This window comes from Carcharhinus amblyrhynchos, chromosome 23 (genome assembly GCF_965287045.1).
Source record: "Carcharhinus amblyrhynchos chromosome 23, sCarAmb.v2.hapA, whole genome shotgun sequence".
In the NCBI taxonomy this organism is placed as follows: Eukaryota; Metazoa; Chordata; class Chondrichthyes; order Carcharhiniformes; family Carcharhinidae; genus Carcharhinus; species Carcharhinus amblyrhynchos.
In genome coordinates, this window is record NC_137346.1 from 11,134,838 (window position 1) to 11,161,644 (window position 26,807).

Here is a 26,807-nt window from a genome sequence, read left to right on the forward strand (position 1 = left end):
ATTCCAGTCTTCAGAAATGACTCTTCCTGTTGCTCACTGACTAAAATAAGCCTGTTACAAACTTATTTTTAGGTTTTCAACAAAATCCTGGTTATCACAGACCTGTCAAGTTTGTCAAAAAAATATGATGTTTGGTGTGAAGTGCAAACATTGTAGGTAAGTTCTGTTGGAGCAGCTACATTTGTTGAATGAATCTTTGGAACAGCCAAAGATGTAATTGTAATACTCCACCTAATTAGTGTGACTTGAGTAAATGTATGCCTCGTGTGGAACTGTCTGTAAAACTAGCTAACAAAGTCAGAGATTGAATTCATGGTCTGTTCTTTAGTTAGCTGGTCTCAACTTGGGCAGTGATGGAGTGGTTAAAGACCAGATCAGGCTCTGCTTGTGATGTCCTTCTTTGATAAATGTCCAGATGATGCACGCTGCTGAGATGTGTGTGATAAAGCATACATTCATCTTAATCATATCTGCCCTTCAGATTACTTTGGTCTTGTAAAAGCAAATAAGAAGAATCAAGATCAGCTTTGGTCATCAGCAGTCTCCATCCTGTTAACTGATTTATTGAAATAGGTTCTATTAACCTAGGTACTCTGGTAAACATATGTTTGCAGTCTGCATTGGGGGGGGTGGGGTGGGCTTGAAATTATGATAAACCCAATGAGATGGATTGGTTCCTAGGAGTTAAATCCGAGGAAGATCCAATCAGGAAATGATAACGTTCCCAAAGTATAACCATCTTTCTTAAATAAAACCTAATTCACAGATACAATAAAACAGCATTCAAAGTCTAAAACTGTACATAAATAGGCCCTGCAGGATAAGGTCACAGCTTCTGATAATATTAACGGTAAATATATTATGGTATCCGTTATTTCTGTTGATCTGTCAGTGAAGTTCGTAAATCAATTATTAGTTTTGAAACTAATAGTAATTAATTTGAATGCATTTTGGTACTATATTTTGCTTTTCTCTTAGATTAAAGTGCCACAACAAATGCACAAAAGAAGCTCCTCCATGCCGGATATCATTTCCTCAAAGTAAGATTTAGATTCATGACACAGAGTATACAGCATCTTTACCTGAAAAATGTTTTAAGTCACATGGTTGATTAGACACCATCTGACTGAACAAAATCACGTGGATGTTGCATGATGTTCTAAGCTATAGTGACGATGCAAAGTAGTGGGCTCCAAATTACCTAGTTCTTGGTCACCACCCCCCCATTCCCCCCAGTCCAATCTATCTCCCTCTACCAGCTCTAATTAATGCTATGGCCTGCCACTTGTTCACATTGCTCCTCCCAGTCCTCAGCATGCTCTATTGGCATCAGCCCAGAAAATAGATATTGAGATCTTCATTCTCTCATTCAGATATGCTCAGCCTCATCTGTCTTATCAAATTTTATGATTCAGTGCATGCACATTACTTTTCTTCATGTGAATTTAAATTTTGGTTATTTTCCTATCAATCTAGTTTCAATGGGTGGTACTTCAACCTTCTAGTACTCTCTAGCTTATTATCTTCCTTTCTAAAAGTCCTCCTTATAGTCCATATTTTTGGATTTTTCCCCAAACCTGTTTCCATTTTATAGCTGTGTAGTTGAGTGAATGTAAATGTAAACTACAAGGACATGTTTTCCATTGTATGCTGTTGTTGCTGATATAGATTGTATCGTGAAATTTTGGAAAGACAAGATATCAACATCTCATTGACAAATGCCTGTAGCACGGAATGGCAGGGAAAATGACATCTGACTAAAGCAAGCCAAGTTTCATACTGCCATAATGTTGCATTTGTTTAGAATGGAAGAAGAAAGTAACCATGAGAGTTTTTTCAATGCAACTTGCACCTAAATAATATGTTGCGTGATTTCACCTCAGCTATACTTATACGTTAAGGGTACAGTCTGTTGTCGTGTGGTGGTGGAGGGAGGTGGGGAAGAAGCTCGTGTCTGATCTATCCTAAAATGTTACAGTCTGAACTTGTTAATGTTTGTTTAAGGTTTTGACGCAGATTGCTTTGCTGCAGAATTAAGTCATATAATAATACATTCTGCTGTATTTTGAGGAACCAGTATGTTAAGTCTCTCTTCTGTTATTTAGTATCATCAAAAATTCGAAGAACAGAATCTGTGCCATCTGATATAAACAATTCCGTGGATAGATCTGCGGAACCACAGTTTGGCACTCTTCCAAAGGCTCTAAAAAAGGTAAGTGCTCTCCAGCTATCTGTCCCAATGTGCGTGCACCAACTTTATAGATTTGATTGTGAACAATTCTGTTCACTTTTCAAAAATTGTGTTGTAATATTGATTATGGGATGTTTACATTGGTAATAAATATCACGTTTTGATGTACAATTTCTGATTTTATTCATACACACAAATGCTTCAAGCTATGCAGCATGGAAGAAGGTCATTTGATTTATTGTGCCAGCTCTTTGAATGATCTATCCAAATAGTTTTACTCATTCTGCTCTTTCCTATTGTCCTGGCAATAATTTATTTTCCAGTATATACTCTTGTAATAATATGACTCTTCCAAGCATACTGCTTCTGTTAAACAACTTTAAACAACTCCATTCTGTAATAATACCCTTTTACTCATTAACTAAAGAGAAAAAAATTCAATTGTACAGCACTTTTCATCAATACTGGACGTGACAAAGTGCTTTGTAGCCAATGAAGTACTTCTGAGGTGTAATCACTGTTGTAATGTAGGCAGCATGGCAGCCAATTTACACACTGCAAACCCCCACAAGCAGAAGTTTGATCATGACCAGATGATCTATATTAGTGATGTAAATTGAAGGATAAATATTTGCCAGGACACGAGGGACACTGCTGCTCTTCAAATTAGTGCCATTGGATCTGTTACATTTAAAGGAGAGCATAGTTTCAGTTGAATCATCTGGCAGATGACATTCCCAACACTGCACCCTCATTGATTCATTGTAGTCTACAGCATAGAAAAGGCCATTCAGTCCTTCATGTCTGCTCCAGTCAAAGACAACCACCTGGCTATTCTAATCTCATTTTCCAGCACTTGGCCCATAGTCTTGTGTGCCTTGGCGTAACAAGTGCACATCTAAATACTCCTTAAATATTATACGGGTCTTTGCTTTCACCACCCTTTCAGGCAGAGTTCCAGACTCCCACGACCTTCTGAGGGAAAAGGTTTTTCCTCACATCCCCTCTAAGCATCCTGCCTCTCCCTTATACCTATGTCTCCTGGTCATTGATTCGTCCACCAAGAGGAAATGTTTTTTTCTGGTCTACTCTATCTATATGCTTCATAATCTCAATTATGTCCCTTCTCAGTCTCTTCTGCTCCATGGAAAACAACCCAACTCTATCCAATCTCTCTTCATAACTAAAACGCTCCAGCCCCGGCAACGTCCTGGTAAATTTTCTCTGCACCCTTTCCAGTGCTATCACATCCTTCCAATTGTGTAGATTCCAGAACTGCATGCAATGCTCTAACTGTGGCCTAACCAATGTTTTATACAGCTCTAGCATAATCTCCCTGCTCTTAAGTTCCATCCCTCAACTAATAAAGGAAAGTATACCATGTGCTGCCTTGACCACATAATCCGCTTGTCCTGTTGCAAGGGGTCAGTGCACGTGCACACCAAGGTCCCTCTGATACTCGGTGCTTCTCAGAGTCTTGCTGTTCATCATGTATTCTCTTGCCTTGTTTAGAACATAGAACATTACAGCGCAGAACAGGCCCTTCGGCCCACGATGTTGCGCCGACCAGTTAAAAAACAATGACCCTCTAACCTAAACCAAACCCTTTCCATCCATAAACCTATCCACGGATCTCTTAAACGCCCCCAAACTAGGCGCATCCACAACTGCAGCAGGCAGGGCATTCCAATCCCTCACCACCCTCTGGGTAAAGAACCTACCCCTGACATCCGTCCTATAACTACCACCCCTTCATTTAAAGCTATGCCCCCTCGTGCTAGCTTTCTCCATCCGAGGAAAAAGGCTATCACTGTCCACCCTATCCAAACCTCTGATCATCTTATATGTTTCAATAAGGTCCCCTCACAGCCGCCTTCTTTCTAATGAAAACAACCTCAAATCCCTCAGTCTCTCCTCATAGGACCTCCCCTCCATACCAGGCAACATCCTGGTAAACCTCCTCTGCACCCTCCCCAAAGCCTCCACATCCTTCCTATAATGTGGGGACCAGAACTGCACACAATACTCCAAGTGCGGCCGCACCAGAGTTTTGTACAGTTGCAACATGACGCTGCGGCTCTTAAAATTCAATCCCCCTACCAATAAACGCCAAGACACCGTATGCCTTCCTAACAACCCTATCTACTTGATTCCCAACTTTCAGGGATCTATGTACACATGCACCTAGATCCCTCTGTTCATCCACACTATTCAGAGTCCTACCGTTAGCCCTATACTCTACACATCCATTATTCCTACCAAAGTGAATTACCTCACACTTTTCCGCATTAAACTCCATCCTCCACCTCTCGGCCCAGCTCTGCAACTTGACCAAGTCTCCCTGTAGACTAAGACACCCTTCCTCACTATCTACCACACCTGCAACTTTGGTGTCATCAGCAAATTTACTAATCCACCCAGCTATACCCTCATCCAGCTATACCCTCATGTTTGTCCTACCCAAGTGCATCACCTCACACTTATCTGGATTGAATTTCATTGCTACTGATCAGCCTATCTGTATCCTCCTGTAATAGTAAGGAGGCTATCCTCCTCACTATTTACCGTCCCAACATGATTTTCATATTATCCAAAAACTTACTGATCAACCCTCCAACATTCAAATTTAGATCATTTTTATAAACCACAAACAGCAAGGGCCCCAACAATGATCCCTGCAGAACTGGACACAGGCTTCCAGTCAGAAAAACACCCCATGACCCATCACCCTCTGCTTCCTGTAACTTAGCCAATTCTGGATCTTATTTGCCAAATTTCCTTTGATCCCATGGGCATTTGCCTTCGACATCAGTGTCTCATGCGGGACCTTATCGAAAACCTCGCCAAAGTCCAAGAAGAATATGTCAAATGCATTGGCCTCATCTACACACCTTGTCACCTCTTCGAAAACTTCAATCAAGTTGATCAGACATGACATCCCCTTAACAAAACCATGCTGACTGTTCTTGAGTAATCCCTGTCTCCCCAAATGCGGATTAGTTCTCTCAGAATTGCTTCCAATAGTTTTCCCACCACTCAGGTTAGACTCTCTGGCCTGTAGTTTCTTGGTTTAACCCTCCCCCACTTCTTGAATAATGGTATCTTCAGTATTGCACTGAAAAGTCAGTTTTGATTTTCCCCAAATTTGAAAATTTGTGTGTGAAGCTATGTTAATGCAACATGTTCAGCGCCAGAAAAGACAAATGTTGTGCACACGGTTGTCCAAAAGCATCTACTTTTTAAAAAGAAAATTATACCTTCAATTCCTTCGTTATCCATCCCCTTGAATTTTCTGAAACTATCCGCTGACTCCTTGGACAGTTCCACGTGTTCATTGTACTCTCTGAAATACATAAATCTGACCTGTCTTTTCATGAGTCTGAATCTCTGCTTTCAGTTGAAGAACTTTTTAAGAAGAGAACAATGGCTGTATGAGTCATGAAACTGTATTCTTCAAATTAAAGGGTTCTGCACTGAAACAATAGAGTAACATCTGCAATGGATCCATTGCAATGGAAATGCATTAAAAAGCAAACACCTAATACTTTTTGTGAGATGCAAGGTCCTATTATACTGAATAAGGACCTTAAATAAGTATTCAAATACAAGCTGAGAATACCGAAATTAAATACATTTTTCTAAATATCTGTATAACTTAGTCTTGTTGTCAGCATTAAATGGTGCATCGTTTATTGAAACTTTTAATGTGGCATATTTTGGAAGCTCTTAGCAAACACATTGAAATACAATTTGGATGTTGGATTGTGTTGCAAATCTCTGCTCATTTTGCGAATTAATAAACTTGCGGTCAAATTTAAATCGTGATCAAATGTAAATTTCTTTTTTGTAGGATCATGCACCAGTTCCTTTGGATTCCAGCAGCAACCCTTCTTCAACAACTTCTTCAACTCCGTCTTCCCCAGCACCATTTCAGTCTTCCAATCCTCCAAGCGCTACCCCACCTCCAAACCCTTCACCAAAAGGTCCCAGAGACAGGTTCAAATTTCCAGGTAAGCTCTTGAGGTACAACGATATGGCTCAAACTCTGAGCACACGGTCTGATGACAGTGAAACCGTCAGTGTTTACCATCACTACTGCAACTTCTGGCAACATGGGCCGTTAAATATAGGAGAACTGGAACTCAAGTACATTTCCACAGTGTGCGTTATAGCAGCCGTCACGGACAACAATCAGCAAGGAATCAGTTGTTTGATGTGAACACGCTTTCTAAAAAAAATTGAAAACCTAACATCTTATTGAATGAGGTGTAACTCAGATTTTAATTGTGTGTGGAACTACAGATGCCTCTCTGGCATCCCTGAAAAACTAATTTTAGAAGATTGGAGTGTCAGTCCCTTCAGTCAGTGTTGCAATTCCGCAGATTGTTTTAGAATGATTGATATTTAAGCTTCTACCTTAATCCCAATCTGTATTTTGCTGTGTGTAAAATGGTTAAAAATTGAAGGACAATTGATGATTTTTAATTCTTGGTTTACTGTCTGTGGGAAATCTTTCATCTGATTGACTGTTCAGCCTGCTCATTGTCTTCATTGTTCCTGGATTCTGGAGGCTCCAGAGTAATATTGACATTGTAATGGGAGAAATCCACATCATAGAGCTCAATAAGTCTTTGTTGGCGCATTTCTGTAAGATCAACAGCAAGGCCACTTCTTTGTTGCTGAACACACAATCCAGGCCATTACACTGGAAACTATGAATTGGGCAGAATGGTTAAGCATTATTTCTCTCCTTTCACGAGAAGAGCTGCTTTAAAATCAACATTTATAGGACCTGGGGAGTTGGAACATTGCCACGACTTGTACTCATTCTTTAAATCTTATATTATGTAAAACTTAAATGATGACTGCATACATTTCCAATGTTTAAAACTAGTTTTAATTTAGATTTTCCAGTTCCTAGATTATTACATCCTTTTTTCTTAGTATGTATAACACCTTGTTACTTTTCCCCTTTTCCTTCCTTGGTCTACAGCCAAGTTATTTTCTTTTAGCTGTGAAGCCAAAGTGATGCAGGCTCCTGAATCATCTCAAGCCCATTATTGTCACCAACAAGTGCTTTTGCATGGAGGACCCAATACTTTTTCTCTCCTTTTCCCTTTTCCATACTCTTAAGTCCTCCTCTCCTCAACCTCAATTAAATATGCATACAAATGAAAGAGCACTCTTCTATCAAATAAGGTTATCAAAAGGTTGTACAGCTGAGAATTGATCAAACCTAAAGAACAAAGAAAACTACAACCCAGGAAAAGGCCCTTCAGCCCTCCAAGCCTGCACCGACCATGCTGCCTGACTGAACTAAAACCCCCTACTCCGGGGACCAAATCCTTCCATTCCCATCCTATTCATGTATTTGTCCAGATGTTCCTTAGAAGTCACTATTGTATCTGCTTCTACTACTTCCCCCGGCAGCGAGTTCCAGACACCTACCATCCTCTGTGTAAAAAAAAAACTTGCCTCGTACATCTCCTAAAGAACAAAGAATTTCGCATTGGAGTTAACAGGGACTCAAGTTACATCTCCTGAATTGGAATCTTGATATAATTCAGGAGTTGTTATTTCTATTATTTCTATTCTTTTGTAACATTTTCTGACTTGACACCTTACAAGATGAGGGAACGTACTCTGGCAACAAGTTGTATGTTGAAAAAGAACACACAGATTTGCCCTCATAGTTTAGCAGTTTTTAATTGCTCTTCTAAAACAAATAAAGTAGAGTTGGAAGTATCACAGAATTTGAAGACATAATATGGAAAAAGATTAACTAAATATGATGGCATTTGGTGAAATGCAATTTTACCAAAATTGTATGGAAATAGTGGATTGATAAGAGGTACCAGTTGAGATTGCTGACAGCCGTTCTCCATTGTTTCTCAAGTTGATCACACTACTCAAAGTATGATAAAAACAAAAAGTTAGCTTTCTAGGGATCTTCAGTAAGAAATGCATGAAGAGTCCATTTAATAAAAAAGCTGAATGCTAGCTACTATCTTAGAGTTCTTAACTGATTTGTAATCTATTCTTCTGCCTGTGTGACCTTTTCCCCAAGCTGCGTACTACTTTCATCATAGACAACAGTTTATCTTCCCAGGTGAGTAACAAACCTAGTCTCTTCTACTAATGTCATTTTTCCCTTCACTTTTTTTTCTGTCTTTACACTTGTCTCTTGAGGAGGGAGAAAACCTCAACACGTTACTAACCGTATATGAAGTAGTAATAACAGTGCACTGTTAGTATTTAGTTTAGTCATTTTCATTTTGTTATTTTAGTGGCTTAGTTTGGATAGAACTCTACAATCAGATAAATATCCTATCTTACTGCTATTTTAAATTTTTTGTCATTTAGATGTTCCTAGCCCACCGTTGCCTATCACTTTACAGCCCGACAGCTCTGAAGATACTAAGTAAGGACTTACATTTTCTCCTTTATTTCCTCAAAACAGTATGCAAATGTTTTTTAAAAAATTAGACAACAAAAGTCAATACATTGATAATTCAGTTATGCACAGCATGCTAAGTAAGAAGATAATGTCAATATTATTTCCTCTATAGCACTTTCCTAGTACCAGTCATGTGTTGCAGAGCTGATAATAACCACCACAGCAATTCAGTTGCTTACCTCTAACAAATGATGGCTGTGGATTAGCAGAGGCTTGGGAATGGGTTTTATTCTATCTGGCTTTCCCCACCAGAGAATGTTTGATTGTGGTGTGGAAGGCAGAAAATAGTTTTATTAAAAAATAGCTTTATTGAAAAAACATCTAGTTTAAAGGTTTGCCATTGAATTGTATTCATTATTTTTGAAATAAAAGTGCATATTAATTTTATTCAAAGCAAATGCAATCCCAGTACAATTTACTTTTATTTTGTCTTTATCTTTATGCTCCTCCAATATTGTCACCCTGTTATAAGGGAAGCACAACACACACAAAAGTCAATGTCACTTCTTCTTTGTAATACATGTTTTGCCTAATGCCTTTCTCCAGTGCTAATCTTGATCCAGTATAATACATTGGTTAGACATCAATGCAGAGTTCAGCATTGTTGACAGTGAGCTGGAAATTAAATCAAATCAAAATTTATTGTCAGTTTGAGATGGTATTTGCAATCAGGTTGCTTGTGTGTGATCAATGCCATTGTTTGGAGAAGAGCCTTGTGTGACTTGCCATAGTCATGTGTCTGATGTCATCCTTTGTGTATAAAGGCTTGAGAGCAGAAGCCATTTTAATCCACCACTTTGGAACAAGATGTCAGGAGTGTGAGGCTGAAACTGAGTGGATTTTGATAGCTGTGAGAGATTCCACCACTACAAGAAACCAAGAATAATTAAAACTTTGCACAGGGCATTGATTGCTGGATGAGTCAGTACGTCTTTGAACATTCGACTACCTGCTCCTATGGAGATGAGGTGGAATTTGAGAATGAATCAGACTTTTTTCCAGTCTCAATGGTGGAGCTATGAAACTGCCACGGAGTTAAACGAAGTACTAACAGATAAAAGCTGCGACTCTTTATCAGTTCTGGGAAAAAATGCTTCAAGTTGTATTGTTCCCTAGAACTCACTGAAAGCCAAAAGATGTGCAGGTTAGATTGATTGGCCATGCTAAATTGACCCTAGTTTTGGCGGTATTAGCAGGGTAAAGATGTGGAGTTACAGGATAGGGTTGGATTGTTGTCAGTGCAGGCCTTGATGGGTCGAATAGCCTCCTTCTATAGTGTAGAGGTTCTATGAAGAGCAGAAAAGCCAGTCTTGTGAAATTTTGGAGGCTTTGTAAACCCACTTTGAACCCTTTTCTACTGTTATTTATGAAGGCTGCATATTCAATACTAGAAGTCTGGAATAGGGGATGAATATTGGTCTACATGTGACTGCATTAAGGCATCCAGCTGAATCCTATGAGCTTGAACAACTGAAGGGTAATCTGATCTGCGATGGGTTGTCTTAGGACCAAAAGATCCCACCGTGACAGCACATCTGCTGACCAAAGAGAACCTCAAGGTAGTTACTGATGTTCAGAAACTCTGACATTGTCAATCATCAGCTGGAAAGTATTGATGGGGGAGCAGAAGAGACTTTGCAGTAAGCTGAGAGGCAGTACAGCCCTTACAAGTACAAGGCAACAGGGAAAAGGAAGACATATTTACAAAAGGACTAGCAAAAAGGTAAAGACCAGGGTCCAGATTGTAAATATTAGGAAAGACACCATGTGGAAGCAAAGGAAACATGCCCAGTGTGGGGAAATCAGTGCCGTAATTGCAGGAAGCTGAATCACTTTGCACACAAGAATTTTGCTGGAAAGAAGAAAAGCACATCCGTACGGATGAGGATTAGATGATTAGCTGGAGAGGATTAGATGATGATCCAGAAGAATCATTGTGCACCATGGAAGAGTTGACCTGATCAAGTCTCAAGAAAATGTACTTTTATGACTGCTGGAATGATGACTACAGGCACTTAGAGACACAAGGACTGATTAGGGACAGTCAGCATGATCGTGCAAGTGGAAAGTCATGTCTCACAAATTTGATTGAGTTTTTTGAAAGGGTAACCAAGAAGGTAGATGAGGGCAGTGCAGTTGATGTTATCTACATGGACTTTAGCAAGGCCTTTGACAAGGTACTGCATGGTAGGTTGTTACATAAGGTTAAATCTCACAGGATCCAGCGTGTATCTAAATGAATACAAAAGTGGCTTCTTGATAAAAGCCAGAGGGTGGTTGTAGAGGATTGTTTTTCAAACTAGAGGTCTGTGACCAGCGGTGTGCCTCAGGGACCAGTGCTGGGTCCACTGTTAAATGTCATTTATATCAATGATTTGGATGAGAATATAGGAGGCATGGTTAGTAAGTTTGCAGATGACACCAAGATTGGTGGCATAGCGGACAGTGAAGAAAGTTATCTTCGATTGCATAGGAATCTTGATCAATTGGGCCAGCAGGCTGATGAATGGCAGATGGAGTTTAATTTAGACAAATGCAAGGTGATGCATTTTGGTAGATTGAACCAGGGCGGGACTTACTCAGTTAATGATAGAGTGCTGGGGAGAGTTACAGAACAAAGAGATCTAGGGGTACATGTCCATTGCTCCTTGAAAGTGGAGTCACAGGTAGACAGAGTAGTGAAGAAGACATTCAGCATGCTTGCTTTCATCGGTCAGAATGTTGAATACAGAAATTGGAATGTCTTGAAGTTATACAAGATATTGGTAAGGCCACACTTGGAATACTGTGTGCAGTTCTGGTCACCCGATTATAGAAAGGATATTATTAAACTGGAGCCAGTGCAGAAAAGATTCACTGGGCTGATACTGGGACTTGATGGTTTGGGTCATAAGGAGAGGCTGAATAGATTGGGTCTTTTTTCTCTGGCGTAGAAGGCTGAGGGGTGATCTTATAGAGGTCTATAAAATAATGAGGGGCACAGGTCAATATCTTTTCCCAGAAGTAGGGGAGTCTAAAACTAGAGGGCATAGATTTAAAGTGAGAGGGGAGAGATACAAAAGTGTCCAGAAGGGCAATTTTTTCACATGGGGTGGTGAGTATCTGGAACAAGCTGCCAGAGGTAGTAGTAGAGGCGGGTACAATGTTGTCTTTTAAAAAGCATTTAGATAGTTACATGGGTAAGATGGGTATAGAGGGATATGGGCCAAATGAAGGTAATTGGAATTAGCTTAGGGGTTTAAAAAAAAGTGACGGCGTGGACAAGTTGGGCCGAAGGGCCTGTTTCCATGCTTAAACCTCTGTGACTGTTCTAAAGTCATAGAGCAATACAGCACGAAAACAGACCTCTCAATCCAAGGGGTGCATTAAGTTAATATGAATTGTCAGGTAGAAACAGGTGCCACATGTAAGATCATGAACTTTGCAGACCTGTGTAAAAATGCTGACCTGAAAATGAAGCCATCAAAGGTAATGTTGAGGCTTTATAATGATACAATGCTAATTCCAAATTAAGCTGGGAGATCAATGCAATGGAAAGAAAGAAGATTTGCCATTCCAGGCACTAAGCAAAATCCACTTGTCTCAGTTGAGAAAGTTCAAATTGGTAGCCCTCCAGGTACCAGAAGAGGTTTGCATTGTTTTGCATGGCACAACGTTATTGAAAGTGTTTTCACGATCTCACTTCCTAGTGAATAGTTGATGAAGTCCGCAACTCCTGAGGAGAGTTCCAGCTGCTCTTAAGTCCAGCCTGAAAGACAAGATTGAGGAACCTGGGAGTAATCAAGACAGTGATAACTCCCACTGACTGGATTAACAGCGTGGCAGCAGTGAAAAAAGCCCTGGAGTGGAGTGTGCATGAGATCTCGCTACCCAGTGTCATTCATTGAAGAAATTTTGCCACAACTTGCCAAGGCTTTCCATTCTTCACATCTAGGGTAGTAGACTGGCACGTGAGGTTGGATGAAAGCAACAGCTTCCTGACTTAAATTCTGGATGTGATTTGGGTGATACAGATTGTTACATATGCTGTTTGCTACTTCTACTGCTCTAGGGAGTATCCACACTAACAGTGACACTCTGGAGTGGAAGCAATTGTGGATGATCTGCTAGTCAATAGAAATGGAAATGTGATAGAAGAAACAGTCGCAAACCATGATCAGAATCTGATGAGCTAAAGCTAGCTTGTCAGATGAACATGAAGCTGAAAAGAAGAGACTGCACCTAAAGGTGACTGAAGTCAAGTACATACATCATGTACTGCAAATGAAAGGAGTTTGCCTTGATTGTGACAAGGTAGGAGCAGTAGCAGAAATGTAGCAACTAACAGATGTAAAAGTGACATAACGATTTGCTGGATTTGTGAACTACCTAGCAAATCTTCTTTCTTGCCCAATTTGTCTCCAGTGTGAATCCCTACACAGGCTCACTACAAATGATGTTCTGTGGTATTGGGGCACAGAAGAAGCAGCAGCTTTCATTTGCATCAAACAACAAGTGCTGATGATGCCAGGGCTGAGCTACAATGATGTCAACGATGAAGTCAACCTGCGTTGTGATGCCAACAAGACAGGACTTTAAGCAGCCTTCATGCAGCAAGTACAACCAGTTGCATTTGCATCCAGAGTGTCAACAGCATATGAGTGTCAACATGCTATACACAGATTAGTGCCTGGATATTGTCTTAGCATACGAACATTTTAATCAATACCTGTTTGGGAGAGAGAACATAATGGAGGAGTCTGACCACAAGCCGCTTGAAAGTATCTTTCTCAAACTGCATCTATCTGCACCAAAGTAGATGTTAAATAGGATGTTACTTCATTTGCAGAGATATTAGTTGGATGGGAAGTTCAAGCAGGAGAATCACTGACCTGCTATCAGGAGCTACACTCCCCTTGAAGAAAATTGGTGATGCTAATACAGAGTGTGAAATCTTCCAGATCTAATGAGAAGCAACAGCCTGGACTGATCTGGAAGTCATCAGTCCAGTAGAAACATTCAATCTGACAGACAAGCATGTTGCTCAGATCAAGCAAGCTACATTACGAGATGCAACTTTGCATCTGTTAAAGGAGGTTGTGATGAAAGGATGGCCTGAAGAACCTGTCTGTGAGATGAGATTATTGGGAAAACAGAGATTTAGTGATTGCCCAAAAAGGCATCTTGGACAAAGGAGCTAGAGTCGTTATTGCCAGGGAGATGAAAAAAGAAATGTTGAAGCACATCTACACATCACCAAGAAATTGCGTCTAGTCTGAGGAAAAACAAGAGAAGTGCTTCAGTTCTCATAAGCAATGGGATCAAGGACCCTATCAGCCAGCAAAGTGTTTGTAATGAACAGTAGAACCCCTACAGTGCAGAAGGAGACCACTTGGCCAAGCGAGTTGGCACTGACTCTCCAAAAACACATCATACCCTGGCCCACCCTTCCATTCTATCCCTGTAACCCTGCACATTTACCGTAGCTAATCTACCTAATCTACACATCTTTGGACACTAAGGGAAAATTTAGCATGGCCAATCCACTTAACTTTAGTCTGTGGGAGGAAACTGGAACAACCGGAGGAAACCCATGCAGACATGGGAAGAGTGCAAACTCTGCACAAACAGCCACCCAAGGCCGGAATCGTACCCAGATACCTGGTGCTGTGAGGCAATAGTGCTAACAATCCTGCCACCGTGTCTCTCCCTATCATCAGGTTAAGCAAGCTGAAGAGCTGCTTGTGACCCATGACATCCCAGACAAACAATGGGTGAAGCTTGGAGGTAAACCTCATCACTCTCTTTGGAACTTATCTCATCACAATCAACTACGACCCATACTACTGAGTTAGACAAGTTGATGTCAACGATTATCAATGAGGTTGCAGAATGCCTGAAAGCACACTATAGTCATTGGCACTCCTGCCATTATGACAAGTGACAGTGGCCCCCTATTCATAGTGAGAAATTCAGATACTTTGTAACTGATTGGGAAATTGAGCACTATACATCATCTCTACACTGTCATTTTAGTCAAAGTTAATGCTAAGAGCACTGGATTTAAATGCAAAAATTGTTTTTATTCTCTGTAATGTCGTGTGGCTCTTCAATTTCAGGTATCTGCTCAAAGTTAGATTTTTGGTTCCTCTTGCCTGCTTCTCTCATTCAGATTTGAGTAGAATTAGAATTTCACCCCTATGTTGCTAAGTTTTTATTAGGTGTGCAAGTATAGATTATATTCTTTGTTTTGCAGTACTGTAGAGGAAACTGAACCTGAAGCAACTGATGAAATAGATGCAGAGGTATGTTGGCAAGAAATAACCAGGGCAAAGTATTGCTGTGATGACATGTAAAACTTATTTTTGATGTACTTTGTGATCAGTTCATGTCTGCAAATAGTGGAAATCTTGGAATAGATTGTCTGCTAGCTTTTCACAATCCTAGGAGCACGGGGTGGGGGGGTGGGTGACGTTTAGCAAATTAATGACGTCAGATATGTTTTGACTTATCTTTAAGTTGCCCCTTTCCTAATTTCTTTCAGAGTGAAGACCAAGTACTTGATGATGAGACTAATAAGTCAGAATCAGAATGTGAGACTGATGAGGTAGATGACTTGCCAAATACCATGTCCCACTGCAGAGGGCTGATGTCTCGCAAACCCAGCCAGACAAGTGTCTTTCTACAGGAATGGGACATCCCATTCCATGAACTGGAAGTTGGAGAGCTGATTGGCAAAGGGCGATGGGGCAAAGTTCACAAAGGACGCTGGCATGGGGAAGTGGCAATAAGGTTGCTCGAGATTGACGGGAATAATCAGGATCATTTAAAATTGTTCAAAAAAGAAGTGATGACTTACCGTCAAACGAGGCATGAAAATGTGGTACTTTTCATGGGAGCCTGTATGCATCCTCCACATTTAGCCATTATTACAAGGTAAATAAATGGGCATAGCTTCTATATATTATGTATTGTAATCTTGTGATGATCATCAGCATGTAAGATTTCAGATGCTGCGTTGAATTGTTTTGTGCAAAATAGTATTTATTTTCTAATTATTTCTTCTCAAAATTAGCCACTGGTTGAATAGGGCAAAAATAGAGGGTATTCTTGTGTGGGGTATGTTGGGGCAGTGCACTTGCATGCTATTGATCTTAAATGGTGCTGCTTCACCTTAATGGAAAGTTCTCTCTTCCAAATGATGAGTATTCTTGCTGAGGAAAGGACAATCTCTATTTCTGTATAGATTGATGTTTTGAGATATCCTGCTCGTGGCTCACAAAGAGGCATTACAAGAAGCTTGAGGAGAATTGTGTAATTGCATGGGGTGGCACAGTGGTTAGCACTGCTGTCTCACAGCGCCACGGACCTGGGTTCGATTCCCGGCTTGGGTCAGTGTCTGTGTGGAGTTTGCACATTCTCCCTGTGTCAGTGTCGGTTTTCTCCAGATGTTCCAGTTTCTTCCTTGGAGGAACCTTCCTAAGGAGAGTTAGGTTGATTGACTGTGCTAAATTTACCCTTAGTATCAGGAGAATTAGGAGGGTAAATATATGGGGTTACGGGGATAAGATCTGATAGAATTGTTGTCAGCGCAGGCTCGATGGGCCCGATGGCTTCCTTCTGCCTATTTGATTTGATTCTATGATTTTATTGCCTCTCTGCCTTAGTACATGATGGAATTGACCATTTAATACGTTTAACCCACCTTCTTTCGATTGATTTTTAAGAGTCTAAAAGTTAATTGAGAGAATCAAAATATTCGCTAATCACACCAGCTTCCAGTTAAGAACCTTCATCTTAGTTTTAACTTGCTTTCCCAAAAAGCCTAATTCTTAATTTTGAGTGTTGCACGATATTTTCAGGTTTGGTGTATAACCAAGAATTTTTTTTTTATGCTTTAGTTTCTGTAAAGGACGAACGCTCTTTTCATTTGTGAGAGACTCCAAGATCACACTGGATATTAACAAGATGAGGCAAGTTGCACAGGAAATAATAAAAGTAAGTCCAAGTAGCTAATCTATAATGAACTTCACCAAACAATAGGATTGCATTCTTAATAAAAAAGCAGACATTAGTGCTATTCTAGAAGAGAATTGGCAATTGTACCACATACTTCTAACTTTTTGAATAGAACATACCTGAATCTCATCATGGAATGGTTAGATGACTGATCACGATGGTGTGTTACACAGTGATTTCATTCTATCTTTGGGGTCTGCATTCATTCACCAAACATCACTGATCCTTGCTACACAATTGCTTTTTTCCTTCCCTGTTGTATATTTCCTGCAAATGATTTCCAACTTATTAACAGCGACTGTACTTATACTCTCTCTCGTGATGCTTTAAAGCAAGAAGTACTTTTCCCTCCAAGAAGCAGCTTTAAATTCTTCAAAATGTTTTTACAGTTTTTATGTTACACAAGTTTCCAGTTGATTGCCATTTCACTCCTTTCTTGTTACTGTACACTTGACTAAAATATAGCATCTCCTCTACTCCTCATGCCTAGAGGCTAGCCAGACAGAGATCTGAGCATCAGTTTACCTTTCCCAAACACCATAAGAAATTTATACTCTTTTGAGGTCTTTGTATTTATAGCATCTGTGCAGTTAATTCCTTCCCTTTTTAATCTAATGCCCCACTGTACAACTGCAAATTATTTTATTCTAGGGGATGGGGTACCTTCATGCAAGAGGTATTGTGCACAAGGATTTGAAATCAAAGAATATCTTCTATGACAATGGAAAAGTTGTTATCACAGACTTTGGGCTGTTTGGTATATCTGGTGTGGTACAAGAGGACAGGTGAGACAATGCCTTATTTGGACAATCAGTGTGCGAAGGACTTTGCTTATCTCTTCTTGAAATTTTTGTCTCTTCATTTTTTTTCTCCCCTTCTTCATGTGAGAGTACACTTCCACATGTTGGAATCTCACCTCCATGCTAATATTCATGTGTGTACTAATATTTGTTCACGTGAGAGTCTCAGTAATAAATGTGAGTGGCTGCTCTTACAGGGTGGGCAACATGGAGATTGATCCTCACCCTGATTCCTACATGCATGTCTTTCCAATGGGGGCTGCTGGATAGTGGTTGGGGGCGACAGCTTTAGATGATTTCCCAAATGAGATTTTGCAACAATTATGGGTCCCATATCATGGATTCTCCTAACCACAGATGAGGCATTAGATGTTCGGTTGGGCCACAAAGGATAAAATTGCCAGAACATCGGGGAACTATATGCCGAAGGTTAAATGGTAGCCTCCTCAAGTGGCCCACTTAATATTTTGAAACAAGCTGTCTTTTTGCCCCAGAGTCGATGGTTAAGAATCTTAAATGCAAGTTTGGATGGAATGCTGGAATGTATTAGTTAATGAAAAAAGCAGCCAGTGTTTCCTTGATTTAGCTCCTAAATTTTAATGTAAACATTTCCTTTCCAATGTGCTTTGGGCGGCACGGTGGCACAGTGGTTAGCACTGCTGCCTCACAACGTCTCACCTAGGTTTAATTCCAGCCTCAAGTAATTGTGGAGTTTGCACATTCTCTCTGTGTCTGCGTAAGTTTCCTCCCACGGTCCAAAGGTGAGGGTTAGGTTGATTGGCTGTGCTAAATTGACCCCTGTGTCAGGGGATTAGCAGGGTAAATATGTGGGGTTACGGCAGTAGGGACTGGGTGGCATTGTGGTCTGTGCAGACTCAAATGGGTGGGATGACCTCCTTCTGCATTGTAGGGATTCTATTCTGAGAGAAAATAGAAATTATTTTAATTGGCAGGGTTTTTTCAGGCCAACTGAAACATTGACCATAATGTTAGGATGACCATGAATCACAGCCATGTGCTGGGAAAAGGGTAATTTTGGTTCTTGTGACTAAGAGGACAATAATGTTAACCCCTGAAAGACTGCAGTAATATTCTGATTTGCCAGATTATTGCTGAAGTCCTGTCCCACACTTTTTTCTGAACATGGATTCAGATGTTTACAGTGAAACAAGGTCCTGACTTGGAATTAAGTCATCATTCCTTTATTGTGGTTGGGTCAGAAACCTGGAACTCCCTCAAAAAGCACTGTGGGTGGACCTGTACTACATGGACTGCAACAGTTCAAGGTAACAGCTCACCACCATCTTCTTGAGAGCAGTTAAGGCTAGGCAATGAATGTTGGCCTTGCCAATTATGCTCAGATCCCAGCAGTGAATTTTTAAAATCATTGCTTGTAATTTTCTTAGCACAAACAGCATGTTTACTTATCTAATAATTTTTTGTTTTGCAATGATGTTGGATTTACTTAAAGACATTTGTTTGATTTTTTTTGTGTATTAAAAATGGTGGGGGCGATTCTCCCAAATAATTCTAAGTGCTGAATTTGCGTAAAAACTGGAGTAACTCCCACTGGGTGTTTTAGTGGGATTTTGAAAATGAACCTCTCATACTCTGAGCACTATGAAATGCTTCAGGAAGATTCATACTGAAAATCAGGGGACAGCATCTATTTCACTGGAGAGGCCAGTAACGTAGCACTGAGTGGGTCACTGCACATGCACTGATCTGTCAGCACTAAGTGGCAGCAGGCCCCCCACCCCACCGATCAGCCCCCCTCCCTATAGGCCCTGCCCTCCAGTAGGCCCCACCCTGATGATGCCCAGTGGGCAGTGCCAAGATGCCCCTTGGACAGTGCCTAGGGGACTCCATCCTTAACTTGACCTCCTTGGAGAGGCCTCAATAGCCCCTGTTCACTCCAGCAAGTTTAGGCCACCTGTTCCCTGTTAGTGGGAAGGAATTGTGAATCTCATTGGGGTGAACCACTGCTGACAGGGATGGGAGATTTCCAGCACGGGGCTGATGACTTCAAAAATCTTGGAGCTGGAGACATGCAGAGGCAGTGGTGCCTAGCAGGGAACCTGCTAAACATTCTCTGTTGATGTCTTCTGGTCTGTTGCAAGCAGGCAAGGAAAATCGCCCCCAACATGTGATGTTGTATTGAACTATTACCAAAATCCTCCCTCATTTTACACTGATCTTAGATGGATTGGTGATGAAAGAACTACAGTTGAGTTTTGCATCACTGGCCTGACCATCTCGTGCATTGTGAGTTTTGCAAAGGTCTTTCCCTAAATATTCAGCAGCTGAAAAATCTTTGTTTGAATTTTGAGTATGGATGGGGTGATGGTTGGCTGTGATGATTCATGTCAGCAAATATCTCCAAGTTTGTACTTACTAATGGATACTTGAAAAAGGTGCCAGGGGTTTGACAGTGCACATTGTATCCCATCATGAATTGGTATTTTCAAAGGAGGGGGAAGTTGTTAATATCTTGTACGTTTTCTTATTTGAAGTTACTAGAATACTCAAAACTGGTATTTTAAAAGGGGGCTTCTGATTTTCTTGTGAAATCATGACAGGAGAGAGAATGAGCTGAAGCTTCCGAATGGGTGGTTGTGCTATGTAGCACCTGAAATAGTCCAAGAAATGTATTCGGGCAAGGATGAAGACAAGCTTCCGTTTTCAAAGGCAGGAGATGTATATGCATTTGGGTAAGATCTATTATGCCTATATATTGTAGCTAGTATTTCTTAGAAAATTAACGATTGATTCTAAGAATTATAATTGTTTTTTCTGTGGAAAAGTTAATTTCTTGCAGTATCCCTCACAGGATACATTCTAAGTAAGCCAGTTAATTGAACGTTTCAGTATAGCACTGACAAAATATGAGTTTTTTTAAAAACCTCTCCACAATGCACATTATTGATATTCAGTTAATTTTCTAATTCTTGCAGGACTATTTGGTATGAACTTCAAGCAAGAGAATGGCCATTTAAGAACCAACCAGTAGAGGCAATAATCTGGCAAGTTGGCAGTGGAAAAGGAGTTCAAAATCTATTAGCTCAAATTTCCTTGGGCAAGGAAGTGACGGTAAGTAAAAGCTATCGCAGAGCAGCTCTTACTTTGAGTCAGGACAGCAGAATCTCTGCCTTTTAGTTTTGTGACAAAGTTGAAAGCATTTTAAACCGGAAGCGACTTGAGCCTGAGGGCGGCACAGTGGCAGAATGCTTAGCACTGCTGCCTCACAGTGCCAAGGACCCGGGTTCGATTCCCCGCTTGGGTCGCTGTCTGTGTGGAGTTTGCATGCATATTCTCCCTGTGTCTATGTGGGTTTCCTCCGGGTGCTTCGGTTTTCTCCCACAGTCCAAAAGACATGCTGCTTAGGTGCTTTGACCCGAACAGGCTCTGGACTGTGGCGATTAGGGGAATATCACAGTAACTTAATTGCAGCATTAATGCAAGCTTTACTTGTGACTAATAAATAAACTTTTAACTTTAACTTCTCTTGTTCACGTAACTCCTTTCATTTGAACAAAGAAATTTAAGGGGAGCTTGGATAAATGTATTTGAAAACCTATGTTTTATGCGCACACTTTTTGGGAAAGCTAAATTTGACACCATGTCTTCTTTTCCATGTTTTGAATGATGGTTAAACTTCCCCTGTGGCTTCACAGGTAATTCATTAACCCTGGATCCAAAGTTCAATTCCTAAACTCTGTGCAGTTAGCTGGTCTCCCAGTAGATGTACTAAAATTAGCCTAAGTGTTGCACATACAACCTTCAAACTATCACTAATCTATTATAAATAAAAGAAACTGATGTAAACTCTAGGGCAGAACTGAATGAGATTACAGGTGAACAGGGGGAAGTGGGAGGGAGGGAAATAGAATCACGCACAATCGAAAATAAGGTGGTTAAAAGGCTGACGTGATATAGGAAATGTTTAGTGATACAGATCATATGAATAACTACAGTAATATAAGTCAAATCAGAATTTAACTAGATAAAACTGGAAGTAGAAAAAAGCTCATTGCACCCAAAGATGGTTTCCATTTCAACGACTGACCCAGATTTACTGATCTACATCTCATAACAAGGGAGGGACTGAAATACTGACTGACTACTTGTTCTGCTTGCCTTATAGGAAATTCTGTCTGCGTGTTGGTCTTATGATCAAAATGAAAGGCCAACTTTTACGCAGCTGATGGACATGCTTGAAAAACTGCCAAAACTCAACAGACGTCTTTCTCATCCTGGCCACTTCTGGAAATCAGCAGAGTTAGTATCTCCATAATTTTGTTTTGTGCCTTGCCTTGTAGTGATTCAGTCTGCTTGGGTTGCATTCAGTTTTCTTCCAGTCCAACTCAACTGTTAATTGTTGCCTGTAACCTGTGTTTAAAAGGGAACAAGCTGGGAATGCTCAGCAGGTCTGGCAACATCTGTGGAGAGAGAAGCAAGAGGTCAAGTTTCAGGCCTGTGACTGAACAGAACAAAGTTAGAAAGGCAATAGATTTTTGAGCAAGGGAATAATGAGAAGGGAAAAATAGCATGAGGGAATGCCTGTGCTTGGGTGGAGGGCAGGAGAAATTAAATGACAAAGGATTGATAGTGCAAGACCAAAAAGAGGGGTAATTGTTCAAGTGAAATAGTAAAAGATGTATCTAGCAGAGATGTGAATCACAAGGTAATGGAAAACAGCCAGCTGGAAGCAAAGAAAAGGAACAGGGAGAAGCAAGAGAAGAAGAAAAAGCAGAAACTGAAGTGAAACAAGATGGCAGAATTAGTTTCAGTATAAAATTGTTGATTTCATCATTGAGTCTAAAAAGCTATAAAACGCCCAGTTGAATATTGAGCTGCTGTTTCTCCAGCTTATGTTGAACTCCACTGGGACACGGCAAGAACAGAAAAGTCATAGTGGGAATGAGGTGGGAATTAAAATGACAAGTGACTGGAAGCTTGGGGTCATTGAAGTCTTCAGGCCTGCTCGTGAGGTTTAAATTCCAATTTAAATAAATTATACAGCTTTGCGCCAATTCCTGGCGTGGAGTTGACAGCGCTGGAAATTCGGCACCCATATACTCTCAGACCCGTGGTACCCAGTGGAGAGCCCACTAAAAGGCCTCTGCTTGAGTCTCCTAGCCTGCTGCACTGCTGAAACAACTCAGCGGGCTGGGAAAATCCACCACCACCATCTCCTCCTCCTCCTCCTCTTCCCCCCCAGTAGAATTCTCCCAGTTTTTATGCCTTCGACCATTCTCCCAATTTCTCTGCTTCCCTTGCATCTGGTCAGCCTATGCCACCTTTTTAGACTAGCACTTCCGATAGAGCTTTCTTTCTCTCCCAACCAAAAATTCACCACAGCAGTGGTTTGCAGTGACCTCAACTGTGTCTATTGTTTTTCACACTTTCCCCTCTCTCCCGGAAACATGACAGGGGTTCCTTTGCCCTCTACCCACTGATCTCTGGATTCAATGGATCAAACTCTGCCAGTGTGATGCCACCAGCAAACACCATCTTCCCCTCCACTCTTAGCATTCTGTAAGGCCATCTGGTCTAGTTTTTCAGTCCTTGTGCTTCTGGCGTTTAATTAGATTCCTTTGGGTCACAAGTGAGCATTTAAACTGCAGAACTTTAACTTATTCTGTAACTTTGCTTTTATACATGGATTTACATATGCTTAATTATAGCAATTTAATATTCTAATTACTTTAATTGTTTAGAATTTTCTGCCTGTGTTGGGCCAGTCATAAGCTTAAAAATGAGTAGACAGGAATGGCATGCATTTGGCCTCTATTAACCCTGTTCTGCATACAGTTAGTGGGCAATCTGAGTGAGGGGCTCGGAGTGACGCAACTTTTCTTTCTATGAGATCATTAGTCCAAGACGTTCCCTGACGGTCCAGCAGAGATTGTTAATGGTTCAAAATTAAATTGAGAGCTTATGTTCTGGCATGTAAAGTTTTGCAAAAGTTCATTGTTTCTTTCTCATGCTAGTAATTGCTATGATTAGAGAAATATATATCAAAATCTGATAAATATACATACAACCATAAAAAAAGTTACCAAGATGAAACTTATTTTGGGCATGAGCATATGCCATACATTGTACCTGCTTCCACTCTACTTGTCTTTGATCTGTTTGCTTTCTCTACTACTTCACTATTTCCATAGCAATTGCAATTTACCACTTGCACTCAAAGTCTTTGAATTTAAAATGACCTACTTACCGCAGCAATGGATCCAGTTTCAACCTGATAAATCTGCTCCATTAAATTCAGTTTGAATTTTCAGTCATTGGAAAGTTGATAAATTGTCCCCTCATACAGTTAAAATAATAGTCAGATTACGGTCACCAGTTAAAGTTTATGATGGAAATTGTTCTTGCGTGCTACTTGAAAAAATATTTATCTTCATATTTTCTATTTATCACCTTCTTGGATATTTAGGTAGTCACAGGAAACAGTGAGGTAACTTTTTTGTCTTCAGCATGCATTGGGCGGGTTGTAGACAGCAACAGGGATGCCTGGATTTAGTGCTTGATCTCATTACAATAAATTTGACCAGTTTTGAATGAGCACTGGGTGCTGACTGGCAGCTCGTCATTCAGGAGCACGTGAAATCCAGTGGCCCCTCTGTATAGCCAAGCGAGAAGTAGGACATTAAGGGAAAGTGGGGATCTGAGGGTGCAGGTTGCGGAGATGTGATGTAGAGGAGCCAGCAGTAGATGTAACCTTTGAGACCAGGAGGAGATTGACCCCAGAAAAATCATTGATAAAGCGTATTTTAAACTTGTTTGGATTGGCCTACAGTGGTCCCCCCTTAAGGATTTCTGGTTCAGTCACATGGTTCCACTGGTTGAGCTCACTCCATCCAGTGGAAAACCAGATTTGTGTCAGGAATCTAAATGCAGCTTTGAGGAGGTTTCTGCCTGCTTTTTGAAAGTACTAGCCCACCTATTTTGAGGTGAAATTTGCCTAATCAGTTTAATGGTTTAAAAGCACCAGCTTCAAATATCCCAGAGGAAGTTGTTTAAATCTCTAATTAGTATGAATTGTAAAAGTTTAGTCAAGTGCTTTCCATTTCAACTGTCTATTAAGACATGCTTTACCAGAAATGGTGCCAGTGTAGACAGCGAAGCTTCCACCAGATAGGTTCTGCTTGAGAGCTGGCGTCATGCATTATATTTGCACTCTTCAGAATATATTATTAATGTGTGTGATTACGAAAGGAAGTTGAGAATGTACTTTCTTTTAAAAATCTTTGGTTTACATTATATTTTCTATTATGACTTATCACTAACATTTATTTTCTCTCTCTTTTTGGTCTGTTCATCATCTTTCTCCATCTCTCTTCCCGTTCTTGTGTGAACGCTGTGGTTTCCTCTTGTAACTCCTTGGACATCCATTACCCTGGACTGCTAACCTGTACGATCCTACTACATCTGACCTTTATTTGAATACCTCATCATTCACTTGTATTTAAACTTTGAACACTGTTAAACCTTGATATTCCTGATATCCTTATTATCTTTCATATTTTTGGGAATATTTAAATCTTTGTGACTGAATCATGTTCTATAAGATGCTGGCATCCTTATTCCCTCCATGACCATCATTGGCACCAAGCCTTGCATCATTACCCTGCTTTGTGATCTTCAACAAGACCTTTGACAGGCTCACGCACGTTCTACTGTTTATCTATAGTATTTCTCTTTCTAATAAAAGTTGCCTTTTGATTAATGTCGTTTTTCTGATGATAACAGTGTATGAAGTGCATTGGCATGGCTGCAACCAGCTACAATAGTGGACACCCTTCTTAAAATGTTGGATTGTTTTGATTTGGGTGGAATTGACAAATATTTCACTGTTAATACGCAGACCTAAACATGCTAGTAAGCAGTGTTGAGAGAGATCTCCAGTAATATTTCCTTCATGTTACCATGCTGTAAGGTGGGGAAATAATTTTAAATCCAACTGAAATGTCAGCCTTTATATCAAGGGCATTGGAATACAAATCATTGGTAGTAAGGTTGCAGCTATACGAAGTATGGTTATATCACATCTTGAGTATTGACAGTTCTGGGAACCATATCTTGGCAAGGATGTATTGGCCTCGGAAAGGTTGCTATCCATGTTCAACAGAGTGATAGCAGGGCTGAAAAGGTTTAAATTGTGAGCTAGGATGCATGATCTAAGTTTGTATTCTCTTGTGAATTGAAGATTGAGGTGATCTTCTGAGATGTTCAAGATGATTACAGGAACTGGTAGGGTAGAGAGAAATTATTTTCTTTGGTGGGGAGTCCAGAACAACAGGGCACAAATTTAAAATTAGAACTAGGCCATTCGGGAATGATATCAGGGGAGAATGTCTTCATACAATGAGGATATAAAAATCCAGACACACTCTCTTTCTCTCTTCTCTCCCTTTCACACACACACCCCCCCCCCCAAAAAAAAACATTGGCTGGGTCAATTGAACTGTGGTTGATGGATTTTTATTAAGCAAAGATATTAGGGAATGTGGAACCAAGGCAAGTAAATGGAGTAAATCAAAGGTAATATAAACCATGTTATTTGAGAACAATGCAAAAGACACAAATGGTGTATTCTGTGTTTAGTGGTACAGAGCAAGATTTGAAATGCTTTCCATTGTCTATATGCTAAATTTAGAAAAAGTAGTTAACTTACTGTTTAACAAAGCTGTTATTCCACTAACCAAATAGTTTAATGCTAAAATAATGGCATAAAGAAGCTGTATTTAATTATTTTGCTGATTGGTATTTTGGAACTATGCAAATATATAACTAGCCAATTTGCTGGTCAAAAATAACAGTGCTATTGATATTAATTTGTCATGAACTGTGATTGGGGAAAAAGACATCAAAATGCGTTGCTAATATATTAGGCTTCAAAGATTTGTCTCTTCATTCTAAACAATGTACTGTATCCCATTTAGGTTGTCATTCTGAAAAAAGAGACGGCAGCAAGTAGTGAGTAACTGCTTTCAATTTTAGACATTCTAACCTCCTTCCCAGTTTCAACATTTTAATGTATCCAACCCTTTGTGATCTACAGACCAAAAAGTTTTTTTTTAGATAAGCAGATATTTTCCAGTGACTGGATAACAAAATGACCTTTCCTGTGTTTTGAGACTACCATTTATTGCAAAATTTACAGGATGTTACCAAACACTTGTTTATAGTTCTATATTTATCTGGGCTAAGGTGTTCCAGTAATGTGACTGGTGTGGGATTTTTGGATGATCCAGCTTTGTTGAACAGTAAGAACTAATCTACAGCAAACATTTCATCTCACATATCATATCATCAATATTGTGTTGTAAATGTGCCAGTGTGCCACTTA

General features: G+C 40.2%; 1 protein-coding gene across 9 annotated transcripts in view; it reads left to right on the plus strand.

Annotated features, from left to right (window-relative positions):
* Window positions 1-26,807, plus strand: part of ksr1a (kinase suppressor of ras 1a) — a 177,401-nt gene that overhangs the window by 140,243 nt on the left and 10,351 nt on the right. For 5 of the 9 annotated variants that reach the window (XM_080210873.1, XM_080210868.1, XM_080210874.1 and 2 more), the window contains exons 7-19: window positions 73-156; window positions 979-1,040; window positions 2,106-2,212; window positions 6,042-6,201; window positions 8,259-8,300; window positions 8,555-8,612; window positions 14,884-14,932; window positions 15,172-15,563; window positions 16,529-16,625; window positions 17,298-17,431; window positions 20,026-20,157; window positions 20,401-20,536; window positions 21,591-21,724. In XM_080210873.1, coding sequence (XP_080066999.1) covers window positions 73-156; window positions 979-1,040; window positions 2,106-2,212; window positions 6,042-6,201; window positions 8,259-8,300; window positions 8,555-8,612; window positions 14,884-14,932; window positions 15,172-15,563; window positions 16,529-16,625; window positions 17,298-17,431; window positions 20,026-20,157; window positions 20,401-20,536; window positions 21,591-21,724 — 1,587 coding nt within the window. Of the gene's footprint in view, window positions 1-72; window positions 157-978; window positions 1,041-2,105; window positions 2,213-6,041; window positions 6,202-8,258; window positions 8,301-8,554; window positions 8,613-14,883; window positions 14,933-15,171; window positions 15,564-16,528; window positions 16,626-17,297; window positions 17,432-20,025; window positions 20,158-20,400; window positions 20,537-21,590; window positions 21,725-25,026; window positions 25,885-26,400; window positions 26,435-26,807 lie in introns of those variants that run through there. The other 4 variants (XM_080210872.1, XM_080210871.1, XM_080210869.1 and 1 more) reach the window with 3 other exon arrangements.